General features: G+C 38.8%; 1 protein-coding gene across 1 annotated transcript in view; it reads left to right on the top strand.

Moving 5' to 3' along the window:
* The window catches only part of LOC147033063 (beta-1 adrenergic receptor-like), a 30480-nt gene extending 19506 nt beyond the window's left edge, over positions 1 to 10974 (top strand). Inside the window, exon 2 of the mRNA XM_085871174.1 lies at positions 9451 to 10974. Coding sequence (XP_085727300.1) covers positions 9451 to 9822 — 372 coding nt within the window. The 3' untranslated portion in view covers positions 9823 to 10974. The remainder of the gene's footprint in view (positions 1 to 9450) is intronic.
* The last annotated feature ends 10412 nt before the right edge of the window (positions 10975 to 21386 follow it).

The raw sequence follows: 21386 nt of genomic DNA, 5'->3' as shown, positions 1-21386 counted from the left end.
CATTCCTCTCATTGAGACCGTACCTACCCACCATCTCCTCATCCTCTTTATTCCCTTCCCCAACATGTCCATTGAAATCTGCTCCAATTATCACTCTTTCATCCTTGGATACACTCCACACCACTTCATCCAACTCACTCCAGAAATCTTCCTTATACTCCTCACACCCCATATGCGGGACATATGCACTGATGACATTCATTCATCATCACCCCTTCAATTTCCAACTTCACACTCATTACTCGGTCAGACACTCTCCGCACCTCCAATACTCTCTTGACATAATCTTCCTTCAGGATTACTCCGACATATTTGAATATATATATATATATATATATATATATATATATATATATATATATGTACAAGCCAGTAGGCGACATGGGTGTTTGTGACATAATTGCAAACGTTATTTAGTTTTTGACGGATGGGGCTGAAAATCTTTGACAAAGAGGATAATTATAATGCGCATAAAAGCCTGGAAGCTGATTTTTGATTTTCGAAAATATAATTTTTTTAGGATTTTTCAAAAATTTCAAAGTCCCGTTGCTAAGCAACGGTGGAGTCCATAGCAAGGGTGCTCAAATGCATAGAACTCGATCCTGGTATGAACCTACCTGTCAAGCTTCATCAAAATCGGTTGAATCCTCTGGCCTCCAGAGCTGTCCATTACATACAGATATACAAACAAATAAACAAACATACATACAAGACTGCAGGCGACATGGGTGGTCGCTACATAATTGCAGACTAGTCATACAGTTTTTGACGGATCGGGCTGAAAATGTTTGAGAAAGGTTTATTATAGTGCGCATTAAACCCTCGAAGCCTATTTTTGATTTTCGAAAAAATTAATTTTTTAGGATTTTTCAAAAATTTCAAATTCCTGTTGCTAGGCAACGGTGGTGTCCATAGCAACGGTGCTCAAAAGCATAGAACGATATCGTGACATGAACCTACCTGTGAAATTTCATCAAAATCAGTTGATTCCTCTGGCCTCCAGAGCAGTCCATTACATACAGACAGACTGAAAAAGTGAAAATTAGGGTACACAAGCGACCACCCAATAAATATATATATATATATATATATATATATATATATATATATATATATATATATATATATATATATATATATGTATATATACGTTTATATTGTTGCGAATTCGCACCCGCCGGCGTGCGAGCGGCCACGTAACTCGAATCACGGCACGAAGCCCACCGGACGGACAATTCCGTCGTGACCCTCTCAGACTAATGCCGGGAACTAGTCACAGGTGGGCCTTTCGGCCTCACCACGATCATGCCAATCGACCCCCCTGCGTGGGATAGGGTTGTTCGCCAAATTCGACTTACCTAAGTACCCACACGGAGGGTAGACCGGGCGATCGCACCTCGCCGCAGGTCGACTTCGGACACGGGCCACTTTAAGCGACCCGTTCCGTACTATTGGGATAACCGAACGGTGTTATCGTCAACCTCGACGGTTCCGATTAATTGTCGGGCGTATTTAGCCCACTACCAACCCTTTATGTGAAGTAAGATGGAGATTCAATTAAAGAAAAGACGAAGCGAAACGGGAAAAACAGTTCAACATGAGGCACATTTATTCCGCGGCAAATGGAGAGCACACATATACAATTACAACAATTATGCAACAAAAGCAAATGTAAAAGAAACAACAATTATGCACCAAAAGCAATTGCAACAAAGGAAACACAATGTAGATCTACTACCGACTACGTGAGCACAGGGCTACACTTACGCAGTTTTACTTTACAGACGGCGCCGACAACACATATACTCAAAATCAAAAGAAAAGGGCCACCCTCGAATACAAGGGGGCAGACGTGGTCTGTGGGCGCGAGACCGCGTGGAGCCTACCCGTCTTGTGATGACCCGCAAATGTAGCGGCGGTGCCCCGACTCCGCGCTCCTCCGCGGGTTTCGTTGGCACTGCTTGGAATGGGGTGGGAACGGGGCCCCCTTTTCGCAGTATCTCAGCGCGGGGGGAAACAGGGGGGGTTGTTGATGCTCTGGGGAAAGAGGATAGCTGGCTTGCTTGGGTCCCGCGACGAGCGACTCCACCGCGACCTCGACCGCGTTCCCGGCTTCCCCTCTCTGCAGCTCCCCGACAGACCGACTCTCCTCCAGACCCGTCTTGGTTGCTGCTGCCACACTCCGCCGCCGCCACACCCCTCCAACTCGCCCGAGCCCGAAACAGAAACTCCGAATTCGCCCCGCGCTCGGCGCTTTATAGTGCAGCAGGAGAAACCATATGCAAATTTCCGGATCAGGATGAACTCGGGGGTGGAGCCACGCTCGCCCATTGGACGGAGGAAAAGTGGGCATGAACCTCCCCTGATCCTCGAATTTGCATATATCGATTCTACTCCGACGCGCCTGGAGGCGGGGCCAAATCGCCCGCGCTTAATGATTGGACGGATCAGAAGTGGGCGTGATTCATTCCTGATCCGACTTCCCCGGAAAGGCCGCTTTTTGCACCCGCTGCTCGGCGCGCGCCCTGCACGAGTCCAGGATCGGTGCCCACAAGCGGTGCGGGAATGGCGGCAGAAGGAGGAGAGGTGAAGGTGGTGGAGGGTTTCTTGTGGTGGTTTATGGCCATGGCGACGCTTGGAATGGTGGTGATGCGATGTTTGCGAGAGCGAGTTGTGAAGGTAAAGGTCGTGGCTGTTGGCGTTGTTGTTGTTGTGAAGCGGCGTTGCGGTTGGTGGTTGTCAACCACAACAATATATGTGTGTATATATATATATATATATATATATATATATATATATATATATATATATATATATATATATATTTACATGTATATGCATATATGTATATACAAGCCGGTAGGCGACATTGGTGGTCGCTATATAATTGCATACTAGTCATACAGTTTTTATCGGATCGGGCTGAAAATTTTTGACAAAGAGGATGATTATAGTACGCATAAAAGCGTTGAAGTCGATTTTTGATTTTCGAAAAAAATATGTATAAAAATATTTTTCCGGTTTTTTCATATATTTCAAAGTCCCGTTGCTGGGCAACAGTGGCGTCCATAGCAATGGTGCTCTAAAGCATACAACTCGATCCGCGTATGAACCTACCAGTCAAGTTTCATCAAAATCGCTTGAATCATCTGACCTCCAGAGCTGTCCATTCCATACAAACATATAAACATAAAAACAAACAAACAAACATACATACAGACACGGAAAAGTGAAAATAAGTAAAACAAAATAAGTATGATGAGTATGCAATTATGTTGCGACCTCCCATGTCGCCTACCGGCTTGGGTGGTTGCTTGAGTACCCTTATTTTCACTTTTTCCATCAGTCTGTATGTTTGGTTGTCTGTATGTTATGGACAGCTCTGGAGGCCAGAGGAATCAACCAATTTTGAGGAAACTTGACAGGTACGTTCCTACCAGGATCTAGTTCTACGCTTTTGAGCACCGCTGCCTCGCAACGGGACTTTGAAATTTTTGAAAAATCCTAAAAAAATTATTTTTTCGAAAATCAAAAATCGGCTTCCAGGCTTTTATGCGCACTATAATCAACCTCTTTGGAAAAAGTTTTCAGGCCGATCCGTCAAAAACTTTATGACTAGTATGCAGTTATGTAGCGACCACCCATGTTACCTACCGGCTTGTATGTATGTTTGTTTGTATGTCTGTTTGTCTGAATGTAATGAACAGCTCTGGATGCCAAAGGAGTCAACCGATTTTGATGACACTTGACAGGTAGGTTCATACCAGGATCTAGTTCTATGGTTTTGAGCACCGTTGCTATGGACACCACCCTTGCCTAGCAACGGGACTTTAAAAATTTTGAAAAATCCCCAAAAACATTATTGTGTCGAAAATCAAAAATCGGCTTCCAGGCTTTTATGCGCACTATTATCATCCTCTTTGACAAAAAATGTAAGCCCGATCCGTCAAAACTGTATGACTAGTATGCAATAATGTAGCGTTCACCCATGTCGCCTACCGGCTTCTCTGTACGTTTATATGCAATGGACAGCTCCGGAGGCCAGAGGACTCAAACGATTTTGATGAAACTTGACAGGTAGGTTCATACCAGGATCTAATTCTATGCTTTTGAGCACCGTTGCTATGGACACCAACGTTGCCTAGCAACGGGACTTTGAAATTATTGAAAAATCCTAAAAAATATATTTTGTCGAAAATCAAAAATCGGTTTCCAGCCTTTTATGCACACTGTAATCAACCTCTTTGTCGTAAATATTCAGCCCGATCCGTCAAAAACTGTATGACTAGTATCCAATTATGTTGCGACCACCCATGTCGCCGACCGGCATGTTGGGTGGTCGCTAGAGTTCCCTTATTTTCACTTTTTCCGTCTGTGTGTATGTATGTTTGTTTGTATGTCTGTTTGTTTGTAATGGACAGCTCTGGAGGCCAGAGCAGTCAACCAATTTTGATGAAACTTGACAGGTAGTTTCATACCAGGATCGAATTCTATGCTTTTGAGCACCGTTGCTATGGACACCAACGTTGCCTAGCAACGGGACTTTGAAATATTTGAAAAATCATAAAAAAATAATTTTTTCGAAAATCAAAAATCGGCTTCAATGCTTTTATGCGGACTATAATCATCCTCTTTGTCAAAAATTTTCAGCCCGATCCGTCAAAAACTGTATGACTAGGATGCAATTATGTGTGGTTTCCTTTGGAAATTATGGAAAATTCTTCGGAAAAGAGATTAACTGGAAATGATGTATAGGCCCGGTCACACCTTGACGTTTTAGCCAGCGATGGCAACGTATTAAAATGTATGTAAAACGCTGGCTTACATTGAACTTTTGATGTTTTTTTTTAAAGATTCGGACGTATTCATAGCGACTTGGTCTTAGGTATAACGCATTGGTAACGGACACAGAACGTTTCGTTGTGTTTTAGATAACTTATACCAACGAATGCTGAACCTGTTGTCGGCCTACACAACCGATGCCCAACGATAGTCTAACTTAGGCATAGCGCGTTGCACGCATCGCCGACGATGTCGTGACGTAGCCTATTAAAAGGCTGACGCACAACGATTCGAATCATAACTGCCGTAGAAATGGAAGTGTCAACTTCGCGGTCACACCTTGGCGATCTTGCCAGCGTATGCCGACCTAAGAAAAATGTGTCTAAAACGTTGGGGCACGTCAAATACGGTATGAGTAAGTTTGGTATACGTGAGTACAACGCTAAAGTACGCTATCATACGTCGTAGTAAGTAGAGTACGTCAAGAAATTTTAAACATGTTCAAAATTTTACGACGTACTCGGCGTATGACACACGTTCCGCATGCGATGGGGATAAGTTTTACACACGATATGTGGACGCTTACACACGTCCACAAAGGCTACTGATAAGCTACTCATAAGTCGAAACACGTCGCGGTAATGTCTTTTTTACGCGAAACTTATTTCTAACTTATGTTTGACGTGCTTTGAACCAATTCTTTACGTAGTCCCAACACACATTGACGTATGTAGACGTATTCCAATGACGTCTTCCGGTCGACAAAAAAAATAAATGAACGTGTTTCTAACTTACAACTGCCATATAAAGACGTCCTTTTTGAGTCGATGTCCATGTCAGCAGTAACAGTATCAGTATCAGTATTAGTATTAGTAGTAGTTTGTTCATGTTGGCAGTAGTAGGTGAGTGTGAGGGGGAGGGTGTGGGTTATGATGGATCGTCCTTGCGTTTAACGATTTAACGATTTAAATGATAAACTCAACGATTTAAATGGCTGCATCTCCACGATTGAAAGTAGACGCTTGCACTCAACAATTGGATTTTTTTTACACTCAACGACTTTTAAACGGTACCACTCAGCTATTTTCAGCTGACTCAGCTGCAAATAAGTGTCCTGGCCGTGGCCGTGGACGCTGACGCAAGGACGATCCATTATACCGACGTCTTTCAGCCTATGAGTAACTTAAAAGTAACGTCTGTCGATGTGTGGCAACGATCGCGTAACGTGCCAACAACACGTTAATCATAGGTTAGAAACAAGTTTCGGGTACGCTAAACATTACCTCGGCGTGTCTCAACTTATGATTAACTTACAAGTAGCATGTGTTGACGTCTGTCAACGATCGCAGACCGTGCATACAACTTGTGGCCAGCGTAGCGGAACGTGTGAGTCATACTCCGGCATACGTCGTGAAATTTCAAGCATGAAAACATTTGAGGACAACCGAGAAGTACAACGTTTAAAGCCAACGTACAACGACGTATGGCAGTGTTTTTCAGCGTGCTCTCAATGTTATCAAAACTTACCCATAACGTATTCAACGTGTGCCAGCGTTTTAGAAAAAAAATTCAAAAATCGGCATACGTTGGCTAAAACGTCAAGGTGTGACCAGGCCTTAAGATTCGGTGGTCCTAACAAAGAGGGTGGGGCTTAGTAAAAGTGGGCGGGGCTTAGGACAAGTGGGCGGAGTTTAGGGAAAGTTGGCATGGCTCATGAAAAGTGGGTGTGGCTTATGAAAAGTGGGTGTGGCTTCTGGAAAATAATCTGAGGCTCAGGCGGTGGTCAAACAAGAACATTGAGAGAAGTTTATTAATTTATTTCTGCTCAACAAAGACATATAAACCAAGAACTAATTTCTAAAATAATATTTGTGAATATACTCGATGGTGATGAATGTAATCGGAAAATTAATTTATTACCTCGAATAGAACATGGACAAATATTTATTGGATCACTCTTTGAGTGGAGTGAAAATATAAAAGTAAATCAGCAAGTAATGAAGCAGAGATCAATCTCTTCTTTTGACCTGATGGGCCTTGAGACAGAAAGGTTAGCCTATACATTTGTATGAGGTTTTTTGGGCACTGAAACAGTCTCAATTCAACATGAGCTTTTATGGGAGGGGGAGAAAATCATTCTCCTGTAATAAACCTAATGAGCCTCGAGTCAGAAAGCTTCCCCTATTAATTTATATGGGAGGGGTAGGAATTTGTCTCCAGTTTCGGGGTTTTCGGGGTTCAATTCATAGAGTTTAACCCGTTTTCCCCATTCATTTGCATGGATCCCTTGGAAGCCCCATTATTCCTCTACTCTCTTTGTCAAAAAATTTCAGCCCGATCTGTAAAAAACTGTATGATTAGTATGCAATTATGTAGCGACCACACTTGTCGATGTTTAGCATAACCGAAACTTATTTTCTCCATCAAGGCACATTTTCTTTTTTTCTCCTTGGCTCCGTGAAGGCACGTGACGAAATATCTGAAGTTGTTGTTGTTGTTGTTGTTGTTTATTTTTTTTATTTTCTAGTCTATCACGAATTTTAAAATATATTCGGACATTTGCTTTTAAGTTTTGACGTCGACGTGACAATATCTTCAAACAGAAAATATTCAAGGAGGAGGAACTAAGAAGACATGAGCAAACTGAAGAGGCAATCGTACGTGATGTAACGGCACGTGATGAAATATCGGAAGTTATTGTGTTTTTTTTTTTAAACGCTGCCAATACGCCATTATACGGTAGCTGTAAATTAGAAACACGTTCAGTAAGTTCTGTGGTCGTCTGGAAGACGTCAATCAAATACTTCAATATGCGTTCAAGGTACGTTACACATAGGTTCAAAGCACGATACTCAAATGTTTGAAATAAGTTTTGGATACGCTAAGCATTACCTCGACGTGTTTCGACTTATGAGTAACTTACAAGTAACGTGTGTCGACGTGTGTCAACGATCGCATAACGTGCCTACAACTTATGGCCAGCATATGCGGAACGTGTGAGTCATATGCTGGCATACGTCGTAAAATTTCAAGCATGCTAAAATTTGAGGACAACCGCAATGTACAACGATGAAAGCCAGCGTACTTCGACGTATGGCAGTGTTTTTCAGCGTGCTCTTAATGTTATCAAAACTTACCCATAACGTATTCGACGTGTGCCGGCGTTTTAGCCCAATTTTGCATACATCAAGCATACGTTGGCTAAATCGTCAAGGTGTGACAGGGCCTTTATAAACATCCGGAGATGTCAGTGTTCATGGCTTGACAATTTAGGCGTCTCTGCTAGCTGTATGTGTAATGTGTTGCTAATCGCATGCAAAACTAGCCGTTTCTCAACAACCATTTCATTGGAGTATAGGTTGAGTGCTTAAGCAACTTGGTGAGTGCTCTCCAATCTGCTTGGTTGCTCGTTTCGGGAAAAGTATCCGTGCCCTCAAGGGAACATCGATTAGACCGATGTACATTTCCGACTGTGTTGGGCCCGACGGTGCCATGCGATTGGTTTCCCTGGAGGTTCCTCATCCGCTGAAAATGTGGAATTTTATTTTTTACACGATATCGCTTTGTTTAACATTTTTGTGCAATCTCCTAACGTAATCCACCCCTCACATCAACATCGATAGACATATAGAAACGATAAGGTCCAGCCGACCACGTGTTTGCCTTAATGTGGATGTGAAGGCACGGAGTGTAGATCGCCATTTTGTGTTCTGCACCTTTATATATTTTTCAATTAAGTTTTGGTAATTTCCCACTTGAATTCCTCTTTCAAAGGGAAGTCTTTGTGTTTGTCGTTTTTCTGTATTTTATGCATGTGTACACTTATAAACTGTATTGCCTGAACACAAGTGTGTGTGTGTGTGTGTGTGTGTGTGTGTGTGTGTGTGTGTGTGTGTGTGTGTGTGTGTGTGTGTGTGTGTGTGTGTGTGTGTGTGTGTGTGTTTGATGGACCATACTCTTGATAGAACATTGGTGCTGTCGAAGAAGTTTCTTGTCAAGGGTTTTCATGGGGAGTTTGACATTGACTTCCCAGCGTTGTTTGTCCATGCTCTCTCCTTTGTGTGTCAAGCAAGGAAGTAATACTTACCTTGTTTTCCAAAAATCTTTCGTACGACTTGGCTGTGGTTAGAACGCTGAGCTCCTAGACTCAGAGAAGACGCACTGAGCATTACACTACAGTGTCAGTCTGGTATATTGATGATTGCACACACAAGAATACACAAGGAACTTTATTACTGGAGGAGGCCATTTGGATCATTATGCCTGTGCTATGTCACCACCATATAAATCCATTCCATCCATTTACAGATTCCTGGGGGTGGAAGAAGAGGGTTCGGGGACCCACCAAACTCAGATTCAGAGCCAGTGCTCGAACCATTACATATTCGTCATCGTGTGTGTGTGTGCATTCACAAAAATGGCAGTCACTTTGGAACGTTCGACGAGGTTGACATTTTGTGTGCAAATAGGTGTATTTTTCCTCTTAGGATTGCTGCTCTAAAAGGCATCTGCTGTTCACATCCCTCAGTGGTTATGATGCTTTTATAGGCTTTCAGTTGGTAAAAACCCACGACTCAAACACTTTTTTAAAAAGAAATTGAATATGTTAATTGAAAATTGATTTTCACAGAGTGTTAACAGAACTCCTTGACTCTGCATTGTTCCCAGGCCCAAAGGTCAATCCTGAATGAAAAACGACCTGATGTCACTGACAGAAAAAGACAACATATCTCTGAGCAGCAGAACTCAAAAAATCATCGGGCACGAAAAGCTCTGGGTCTCGTCATGGGAGTTTTCATCATTTGCTGGACCCCCTTTATGATTGTGTATCCACTCAGATGTTTTTGTTTAACATGTGTCTCCAATGTCACAGTTCTTTGTATAAACTGGTTTGGGTTAATTAATTCGACATTTAACCCTTTTCTGTACTCCAGAAGCCCTGACTTCATGGAGGCTTACAAAAAATTACTTTCATGCAAAACACGTCATTCTTCTCATTCAAAAACAATCCAAACCTCACACATTAAACTCCGTGAATGAAACATTTAAAGAGGTTCAGAGATCATTAGCACAATTAATACTATAAAACATGATCATGGATACAAAGTATATTATCGTGATGGAGAAACTGGTCTGTTCTTATTGTTGGGAAAGTTTAAGAAACGGGCCCATGAAGGAAAAGTATTGATTGGCAAAACACACACACACACACACACACACACACACACACACACACACACACACACACACACACACACACACACACACACACACACGCGCACACACACACGCACACACACACACACACACACACACGCACACACACACACACACACACACCATCGAGGCTTGGGAAGGCTCCATTCCACATTCTGAAATTTATATATGGAGATAACAATCAACATCAAACACACTTTGGAAATTTTTGGCTAAAATATGCTCCTGAGTCCCATTTTTGACACAATGCATGATGAAATGTGCATGGAAATAGGGGGAACTCCTCGTAGTACATTAAAAAAACAATGCCACATCTGCCTCTCCATTTTGTGTATGAGCACACATCGGCTGAATGTTCACAAAGTGGTTATTTTCGCGTTGAGGCCACACATTGTCTCAAGAGTGTTTTTCCCCTATTCTGTCACTCCTTGTAATGTTATTAAAAATCCACTCCAATGCTTCTCCACATGCCATTCCTGTGTACCAAAGATCCTCTTGGGAAAGAATGTGGGTCTGATGGGGGGACACAGGACGCACCATTGCTACACGGAAAACTGTGTTTGCGAGTGGCAGTTCAGGACAGTGTGAGTAAAATTCAGTGCAGTGCAGTGCAGCATCCCACAGTTGAAGAACATTGTCCTGGTCAGCATGAGTAATGAACATGATCCATGTCGTGCTCTGGTCATAAAGCTGTCAGATAGTAGTAGAGCAGAGAGTTATTGGGATACAGTTCTGTTAACATGAGGGGTGTGGGGACTTTGCCACTAAAACAGAACTGGCGAGAATTAACCGCTGGAGTGCACGGCTCTGCACCTGCAGGCATCAAATAGGAGGTACACTTCTCTCCTTTCCCCATTATTGGGATTCGCTAGATATCCATTATTGTCAGGTTTTCCGTGTGTGTGTGTGTGTGTGTGTGTGTGTGTGTGTGTGTGTGTGTGTGTGTGTGTGTCTGCAACGCGAGGCTCCACAGCACAAACCAGCAAACCAATTTCGATGAAACTTGGTGAACAGGTGCCATATGGGCTGGGAGTGTATGCGTTTGAGTTTCGTTGCTAAGCAACCACTCGTTGCTATGCAGCGGCCGGAAAACCGCGTTTTAAGAACCCAAACGTGCTCTTCGGTGATTTGCTACGTCACGTGATTAACCGGTGGCGAATAGACCACCGAGAAACCGTGACTCAACAAGGTTCATGATCACGTGAGTAGGTAAAGAATACTGGTTCTGGCCCACTTTTCCCCATGTAAATGAATGGGGGATTTTCAGCGATGAAATTTTTCTTTTTTTTCCCCTAAAAAATAAATCCCCTTTTTAGCCCAAGGTATATTTATTTGTCTCCCCTTTTAAACTAGGGGCTCTCTATTCAAATAACCCATACAACAAGATAAAGATTTGTTAAAGGTGATTCAAAAGAAATATCTGAAACGTCTAAGCCTCGGGACACTTTATCAAATAACCGATGCATATTGTTTAGCTCACTCATTGAACCTATAAACATTTGTTCATTCTCAAATTCCTTCAATAGTTTAATTTTCTTTGCACAATAATCCCCATCTAAAATATTGACAAACAAAACATTTGAATCTTTATATTTTTTAAGATACCCCTTTTGTGCCATTACGAAATGATAAACTTCTCTTAATGATCTCATCTGGCCACCGCCCGAGTTGCAAATCATTTTTGTGCATAAACCACGCCATAAAAAAGTTTTGTTTCAAATGTTTTCAGTTCGTGCCATGAAAATGAGGAAGTGTTTTTTTTGACACGGTCGTGCTGTGAAAATGAGGAAGTGTTTTTTTGACACGGTCGTGCTGGGAAAATGAGGAAGTGTTTTTGGACAGTCATGCTGTGAAAAAATAGGAACTATTCTGTGAGACAAGACCTCGTGTTTATATATACTAATTCAGAACACGAACAGGCTTTTAAACTTAAGTTTAATCAAAATCATTTTAGGGCATTTTAAGTATGTTTTGAAAATGATTCATACAATTTGAGAATATAATCGCCCAGTTATTTTCCAAGCTGTCTCACGGAAGCGTCATTTCCTGTGGCCACACCCAATGATTAAGCAATCTCCTCATCGTTGCCTTATAAGTGATTCGCCAGACAAAGTTTCTGCCAGACGGGATTTTCATTTTTACAACTGAGACATGAGCGATCTTTCTTCTGCGAACAAAACAGCTCAACACAAAGTTGGTAAGTTTGTGTATAGTTCCTCTTTGAACGATGAAGCAATTGATTATAAAGTAAATCGTGATAATTCTGATATATTTTTTTTTCTTGGCAGGTCCTTGGAAGAACAGCAGTTTACATATCACGACGAGGTGCATGAAATTAATGCTCTTATTGAAGAGGTCAATCATCTTAGAAGAGAATTGAAAAACATTTTTAAAGACTGACACGACGTCTTATCACGGCCTCTGATCTTTTTGCCATCTTGTACCAATGGTAAAAAAAACTGAGACATGGACTCACTCTCTTCGGATGAAGATAACAGCTCACTACAAAGTTGGTAAGTTTGTGTTTGGTTTCCTCTTTGAACAATGAAGCAATTGATTATAAATTAAATCGTGATAATGCGAAAATATATATTTTTTCCTGGCAGGTCCTTGGAAGAAGTGGAGTTTACATATCACGATGAGGTGCATCAAATGAATGCTCTTATTGAAGAGGTCAATGATTTTAGAAGAGAATTGAAAAACATTTATAATGACTCGTACGAAGTCTTATCACGGCCTCTGATCTCGAATGAATTAAACCAATGGTGAGACACGTGTGTGTGTGTGTGTGTGTGTGTGTGTGTGTGTGTGTGTGTGTGTGTGTGTGTGTGTGTGTGTGTGTGTCGCTTTCCCTGTCTGTTTGTATCTCTCTCTGTCTGTCTGTCTCCATCTATACCCTTGACTTATTTTTTTTTTTCAGCACTATCACACAACATCAGCTGTTGAAGCAATCTTGTACAACACATGATTTTCTGGAGGTAAATGTTTCTGAATTATTAATATCACTCTCTCTTTAGAATGTCGTCTTATGTTGGTTGCATCATTAGTTTGGACGCGGTTTTGCCAGTACACTGGAATTCATTTTATTGGCCTTGAAAGGATGACAGGCTCCTGGTGTGTTAATTCAGTGGTCAACGAGGCTTGAACTTAGAACCAACACCAGGTTTACTCATATTACCATGTAATTATCTTTATAAAACCTAATTATTATCCACTTTTTGTTTCAAAACAGAATATGGTGTCTGAGTTTCGAAATCACAAGACATCTGAAGAAGATTGCTGGGAAAGATTATACATTCTCGCAAATGAATATTTAATATTTTCAATATTAATAAATTATATTTGTTTTGTTTACAATTACTTGATTTTGAATTTCAAGAAGCGGATCAAGACATGAAGGAGAGGGAGGGTTTGGGGGGGGGGTAGGTGCGCTCCCCCAATGACCCATCACTCCCTCATCCCATCCCTCCCCTCCCCATGTTTGTGTGTGGGGAAGGGTGGGGTGGGATGAGGGAGGTGGTGGGTCAAAGGTGGGGGCGCACAGGGGGGATGAGGGGATGGGGCTTGTGTGGGGGGTGCTTGTGTGGGCGGGGCTTGTGTGGGTGGGGCTTGTGTGGGCGGGGCTTGTGTGGGCGGGGCTTCGGTGGGAGGGGTTTATGTGGGTGGAGCTTGTGTGGGAGGGGTTTATGTGGACAGGGTTTATGTGTGTGGAGTTTTTGTGTGGAGCTTGTGTGGGCAGGGCTTATGTGGGAGAGGTTTATGTGGGCAGGGTTTATGTGGGCAGGGTTTATGTGGGCAGGGTTTATGTGGGCGGGGCTTCGGTGGGGCTTATGTGGGAGGGGTGAATGTGGATGAGGTTTGTGTGGATAAATGGATGGGTGGATGGGTGGATGAGTGGAGAGATGGGTGGATAATTTTTTAATTAAATAAACATGTTGTGTGTGGGGAACTAATTAACTAATCACTAATTATGTGAATATGATGAATATGGGTGGAGCTTGTGAGGGGTTTGTGTGTGTGGAGCTTGTGTGGGGTTTGTGTGGGGTTTGTGTGGGGTGGGGTTTATGTGTGTGTGGGGTTTGTGTGGGGTTTGTGTGGGGTTTATGTGGGTGGGTTTTGTGTGGGTGGAGTCAAAAAGGGACGGAGTCAAAAAATTTCAATTTATCTTTGTCTTTTGTAATTCCTGTGAATAAAATGAACCTAAAATCTCTTCCCCTTCCAAGTCATATATCTTATAAGTCCAAGGAACCGTATCTATTACATCAACAATTTTAAAAAGTTCTTTCGTCCATCGTTTAGTAAAACCCTTTTCAAAATGAGATTTCCACCTATATATTCTTACGATATCACCAACTTTGAACTTAGGTTTTCTGACATTAATCTTTTTCATATTTTAATTTTGTAAATGTTTCTGATGGTTTCATATTTGTTGACATGTGAATCGTGTCATTATACTTATCCACAATATCCTGAATAAAAGATGACCATTGTTGTGAACCGAGTTGTGTGAATTTTTTTATATAGTCTCTCTTTTAAGGTACGATTAAAACGTTCAACAACAACTGCCTTACCTTCATTAAAGGTACTGTATAATGTAATACTGTTATTTTTTAGAAAATTCATAAATGTCTTGTTATAAAACTATCTACCCTCATCAGTCCACAATTTTTTAGGTTTTCTCTTACTTTTATTAAATATCTGTTGAAAGGCTAACATAAGAGTATTACCTGTTTTGTTTTTTAATGGTACAACCCACGCATATCTACTTCTCAAATCAATAATGGTTAAAGCATACTTGTACCCCTTATCATTATTGAGTTCAATCAAATCAGCAGACCAGATATAATCTACTTCCTTGGAATAAACTTTCCTTCTCTGAAACTTTGTGAATATTGGTTTATGCAATTTATCAGCTAATTGCTCTTCAATCTTAATGACATCATTAGAGCTTACAAGTTTTTTGAATTTCCAAGTCCAAGTTTCAATTTAGCACTGATCATCTTCTTCATGATGAACCTATCAACTTTTTCTCTCAAGGTTGGATTTTGTATCAGAGACAAATTATACAACATTTCTCTATCGGCTTCATGCTTTTCTTCCAAAGTTGTGGTATTCCCATAATCAATATCGTGTCTCATGCACACTTCATCAACTCTATTGATGGGCTCACTCCAGGATTTAGGATTGTCTGTCTCATCTAATCTTTTATCCAAGTTTGTGCCTGTATCACAGAAAGAATACCCTGGTAGATGGAATTCCCCTGGTATTCCAGTAGTTGTAAATTTACTTCCTGATAAAAACTTTTGTATATCTCCTCCGAGTTTGTGTTTGGAGATAAATTGATTTTTTTTTGAACCACACACCGAACATATACCTTTTTGTATAACCCTGTTATTTTTACTTTTAATATATGAAATATTTTTAGTATTAGTTTTCTTTTTACATTTGAGACAATAACTCATTTATTTATGAGAAAAATTCCTGCAGAGTGCAAAAACCTTTTTAGTTTCCAACATGCACATTTGAATCTTAATTTTTGAAACATAAAGAATCCTTAGAAATGCCTTCACTCTCTCCTCCATTTATTTAAGAAAAAAAAAAATGAAAAACTTGAATTAAAATCCATATCTTGTCGATGTCAATAGTCTTGTCGAAAGTATTGCAAATAGACTTGTCAATTCTTTGTTTTCCTCCTCGGTGGGTTGAGTTATTTTCTGTAATACCCCTAATCTTTTTTAATCTCACTGGTTTCCATATTTTGATATTTATTCATTCTCTCTCTTTCCTCCCTCTCCTCCCTCTCTCTCTTCTCTCTATCCTCCCTCTCTCTCTTCTCCCTCTTCTCCTTCTCTCTCTTCTCTTTTTCCTCCTTCTCTTTCTTCTCCCTCTTCTCCTTTTCCTCCTCTTCCCTCTCTTCTTCAACTCCTTCCTCATCCCTTATTATCCTTGAATCGCTTACACCCCATAGAATATCATACATGTATTCATCAGGATTTCTTGTTATTCCTGTATCCAAAATAATTTTTTTTACAACAGGAAACCAATAAAATTTCTTTTGAATTTCTAAAAGAGCCTTACCTTTTCTTAACTTTATAATTTTTTCATTATTTAACATTCTAATTAAATCTAAAGTTGTCGGTTTATCAACATCAGCATAATGCCAATCTTTTATTGAAAATACCTCATTCTTATGTTGTAGAACATATTTATTAAAATACCGAATACCCTTTTCTTGAAGGTATGCTTGGACACAGAAATGATAATTTTCTTGAAGCCTTCTTGCTGTCATTTATGTATTAGAAATATATGTTAGAATAATATTATGGCACGAAACACCTCCCCATCTTCCCATAGTTAAATAATTTTGTATTTCCTTACTTATTATATATAATCCTGTTTTTTCTGTTTTCATGAGATAAACAAGGGCAAAACCATTATTATATTTACCCTTATTAAATTCTTTTATTTGTTGTTTACTAATCGTGGCCCCACAAAACTCATTCTCGATACCAAGTGGATAATATTATTCCTTACGAGACTGATTTAATTTTTCCAGGTCTTCGAGGCCAATTTTAAATGACCAATTATACCCTAAATTATTCATATCATACCCCCATTGTTCTATTCTCAAACAAACGATACGCCCTTCTTTATAAAAAATTATTTTAATTCGAACTTTGAATTCTGTATGACCTGGAGATAATATCAACACTTCTGTATCTTTGGAATACACGGCCGTTTTATTTAAGGATATATATTGTGATAAATCGGTTAATCTCACCAAGTCATTCGCGTCAGTCGGGCTTGGATAATTTTTTAATTTATAAGCATTTTTCATGTTAATATTTTTGGTTATATTATATTTATGTCGTTCAGCCTGTGCCTTTGTGTAATAATTTGATAAATCAATATCCAGTTCTTGGGATACACCAAAGATAGAACCATCTTTACAAACAGAAGTCATTTACATTAGATTAAAAATAATATCATAAAATTTTTTATTTTTGTTGAGTTGAAATAACACATAGACATAATTGACCACAACACTTGGAATTTAATTCTAGGACTTGAAATGTTTGATAAACACCATTCTGTAAGAATTTTATGACTTCAACAGGTGGTGGAAGACCAAAACTATCAAAATAATATTTGTCTTGACTATTAAAAATACAAACCCAATGAGAAGCGTTCCCATTATTATTTTCTAAGTTCATAATAATATTCTTTGTATGTTTCGGCACATTTGTTAATTCATCTCTCATACAAATAACCACATTATGAATTTTTAATTTCTTACAATATTTGACAAGTTGTAAATTTGATGTTGTATTCTTTCCAAATTCTTTAAACCACTCATCAATGCTCATTTATTTATTAGAAAGATATAATCCATTACCTCTTTTCGTTAATTTTACACCTGCTTGTGCTATAGAAGAAAGCATATCTCCAACTAACAATCTCGCTTTATCAGGCAGACCTTCAAGTTTTTCAGCAAAATCTACAATTCCACCACTTCCACTAATTTGTTTCTCCAACTCTTTGTTATGTCTTTCCAATTCTTTTGGAGCCTGGAGTTGAGCCTTCCTTTCGTTGGCAGTTTTCACCGCTGTTGAAATACCGCCCATCAATGCTCCAACCGCACTTAAACCAGCAAATAAAGGAATTAGAAATGGGAGAAATCCTCCACTCGTCTCTCTTATTGAATATTTTTTCAACATTGGTTTTGTCATTTTAATTTTAAGTGAGCCAGTGTCATTCAAGATATTAACCTGTTCTCTTGTGAGCAAAACATCAATTCTTACTGCTCCTTTTCTCTGAATTGTATTAACGTTAATCGTACAAGGCTTTTGATTTTGAACACAAGATGATAGTTTATGAAGATTGATTTGATTAACATATACCCCAGTTGGTACTTTGCCACTCATTTATTTAACAAAAAGTTATGTGAGACTAATCATCACACCATTATCTGTATTAATCTGTAATTCTGTTTCTTCCAAAAGCAAACAATATGTATCAACTTCTTCACTCTCTCCTCTTTCAATGTATAGGGAAGACTTTATAGTTTCCTTTATCGAACGAATTTATCCTTTATCGAAAGAGTTTCCTTTATCGAAGTCTAATCGAACACTCGATTAGACTTTATAGTTTCCTTTTGAGCGCTCAGGTCAAACGCATAGATTGTATACAAACTTTTAAATGCTGTCATATCCAAAATAGGTTCTTTATTTCCATTACTTTCACACACCTTTTGGTAAGACTTGTATGCTTCAGCAAAATCATTTTTTTCCCAATTAATTTCCAATGTATCTCGTGGATAAAATGTTCCATCTAGAGAAACGCGAAGTTGTTTCACCTTAGCATTATCACTCAATGCATTATTCTTATCAGTCGCAGTATCACCATCTGGCTTTTTAAAAATGATCCACAGATATCGTGGCTTTCCTTCCAGAACACCCAAATTCCATGTGTAAGTGGTTTGGTTGAGTTTAACGTGTTGACATCTTCTTTTGAGGTATGATACACTGAGTGGTTTCTTTGAGTTAAGTCTTCTTTTCAACATCTCTTCTGTTTTAAGATTAGGAGTATATTCACTGATATACCAACTCATTTCCTCAATTACAAATTTATTATGATCAACAAAAGCATTACCAACACTAAAAAGCAATCGATTTTCATTATCATTCCTTTGTAGTTGAAATCTAATTTTAAGACCATACAGAACTTTATCATGATCACAAAATCCAAATATACCTTTAAGAGGAACTGCCACAGTAAAACTATTTTCTGCTTTTGTATCATCATTATACATTCCTTTCCTTTGAGTATATCCAGGGTCTGTGTTTGTTCCCGTTGACATATCAGGAATAAAACCTTCGACAGACCCCTTTCCCATTCTATCACTGAATGTATAGAGTGTAAATTTCATCATTTCAGATACAGCAGAGACATAATCAACCGCTTCAACTTCTTGTGTTCCAATGTACAAACGCGCACTATCAAACATTTTCCAGAAGAAATCATTTACAAGTGTAGCGTTTGTGTTATTCCCAGCCTTAGTGAATTTAAATTTACACAACAAGAAACTTTCGGAGAGATTCAAATAGGTTTGTTGATTATTTATTTCAAAACTTTTTGTACCATTCGTATTCCAGTCTGTTCCAGTTATTGCATTTACCTTGAAGTAATCTTCTTTTTTAGTGGAGTTTGAGATAATAATAGTATCATCCAAATCATAGATACTATCAATTGCTTCCATACTTGTATTTATTTAGGAAAAAAAGATGTTAAAACTTTTGAAACCCTGATCCAAGTATTTGAATTATTTTCTGTCGTTCTTGGGGTGACAACTGAGTTTTGCCTTTCTTAATTTCTTTTATTGCTTGTAATTTATGAGATTCCTTCTGGGCATCTTTTATACTCTTTACAGCACCTGCAAAATTTCCCACAGCAAAAGCAGTTGAACCAATTAGATCTTTATGTTTAAGAATAGTTGAACCAATACCCATGAGAGTATCAATTATCCCATCTCCTCTAAATTGATGTCCAACACCCCTTTGTCTCTTAGGTTTATAGTATCCTCTACCAAGATACATACCTTCACCCTTGTAGTATGGGGAAAGGAACATCCCATCCCGTGTAATTATTTTATATTTTCCCAACTTGTGTTTCCTCACAATAACCATCGTATTTATTTATTGGAAAACTTCACGTAGGTGAATTCTGATGGATATAACTTCTCCATTAAAATAAATCATACGATTATCTTGGTCGGTTATCCTAAAATTTACTCTGTGTATGCTTTTTCCTGACACAGGGAGATAAACCAAATTTTTGGGTTCCATATTGAATTTATAACCAATTGGGGTTGAGTATGCGCTGAATGAAAATATTGTATTTGTTTTTTTTTCCATCATTATAAGCACCATCAATCAAATCACAGTGAATTAACACCGAATTTATTCCTGAGCATATTTGAATGACATTATCACTGTAAAACGTCCCATTAGTTTCAATCTTTTTTGAGGAGAAACCCAATAACTCTCTAAATGAATTATAATTCTAAATGAATAATTATCAATTGTGAAATCAACCTTGTAGTTATTTTTAACTTTAATCGTTGATTTTGAAGTATGTTTTTGAATGTTTATAACAATATTTTTTGGTTCATCACCCTGTTCTTTCATAAGACGAGCAATTTCGGAAGATATTTGAGAAATCTCATATGCTCCGGGTGAGACTGTTATCGTTTTGTATCCACTTCCCGGATTATAACTAAACTTGTCATTTTTCTCGGTCATATTAAATAAGGTATTATAAGTTTCCATGGACAATAAAGATGCCTCATATTCTTTTGTTGTGTCAAGTTGTAGTGGGTATGGGAATGAAAATGTGTGGTTGCTTGTTGTGAAATTGAAACTAAGGATTGTGCTTCTCATCTTATTTAATATGAGATAAAATGTCTTTATATTGATATTTATTAATTATTTTCATGTTCATCAACTGGCCTAAAATGGCTGATGCTTCATTAAAACAATTGTTATTTCCAGCCTTCTTACTGCCTAACAACAAAAACAGTCTATTAACTAATTGCAATGGGTCATTTAGAAGAAAACTAACACCTGAACCAAGGATACTTAAAGCCTGAATAATGTGTTTCTCCTTCTCATTCTTCCTACTTTTACCAGAAAGAATAACCCTATAATTTAGAGTGTTCAGCAGATCAATATATACTCTATCATCATTATTTTCCATATCCAATGGTTTATCAATATACTTTGATTCATCCCTCACAGTTGAACCTTGTCTTCCATCTTTTGTGAGAAGAAACATTAATCTCGGAGTTAGTTTAACAGGAGGTTGAGCAGAACTCAAGAACCTTAATTCATCATTAAATATCAATACCTTTTCTTGAACAAGATGAAATATTGCTGGTTGTTCTGTTGGAATGAGTCCTGCTTTGGTTTTTGAATCCGCTGAATATTCATTGTTTTGAAGAGCCTTCACAATATAATCAGGGGGTCGATTCATCTCTTCCAGTGTTGAAATAATTCTTCATCATGATATTCTAATTCTCCAATATGCTCTAATTCTTCCTCCGTCATTTGACTGAAATCTTTTAACATTTGGAGCTTTCTGGGAGTATATTTTATTGTGGGAACTGTGGAAACATCGATAATTTTTTCTTGGGAAGTTTTTAAAAGTGGTTTAAAAAATTTATCTTGTTTTCTTTCAAATGCTTCTTCACCCGTTAGTTTTTGTCTGCGTTTCTTCTTTATGTCTTCCTGTTGTTTTACAACTTTTGAAACCAACTCTTGATGTTCCCTAAATCTTCTTGCTCTTTCTTTCGCATCCATTTATTTATTGAAAAATATCATTTAATATCT

The sequence above is a fragment of the Eptatretus burgeri genome, chromosome 2 (genome assembly GCF_056783735.1).
Source record: "Eptatretus burgeri isolate ZD-2024b chromosome 2, Ebu_testis_v1, whole genome shotgun sequence".
NCBI lineage: Eukaryota > Metazoa > Chordata > Myxini > Myxiniformes > Myxinidae > Eptatretus > Eptatretus burgeri.
Note: the sequence above shows the minus strand (reverse complement) of the source record. Positions and strands in the feature narration are given on the sequence as shown.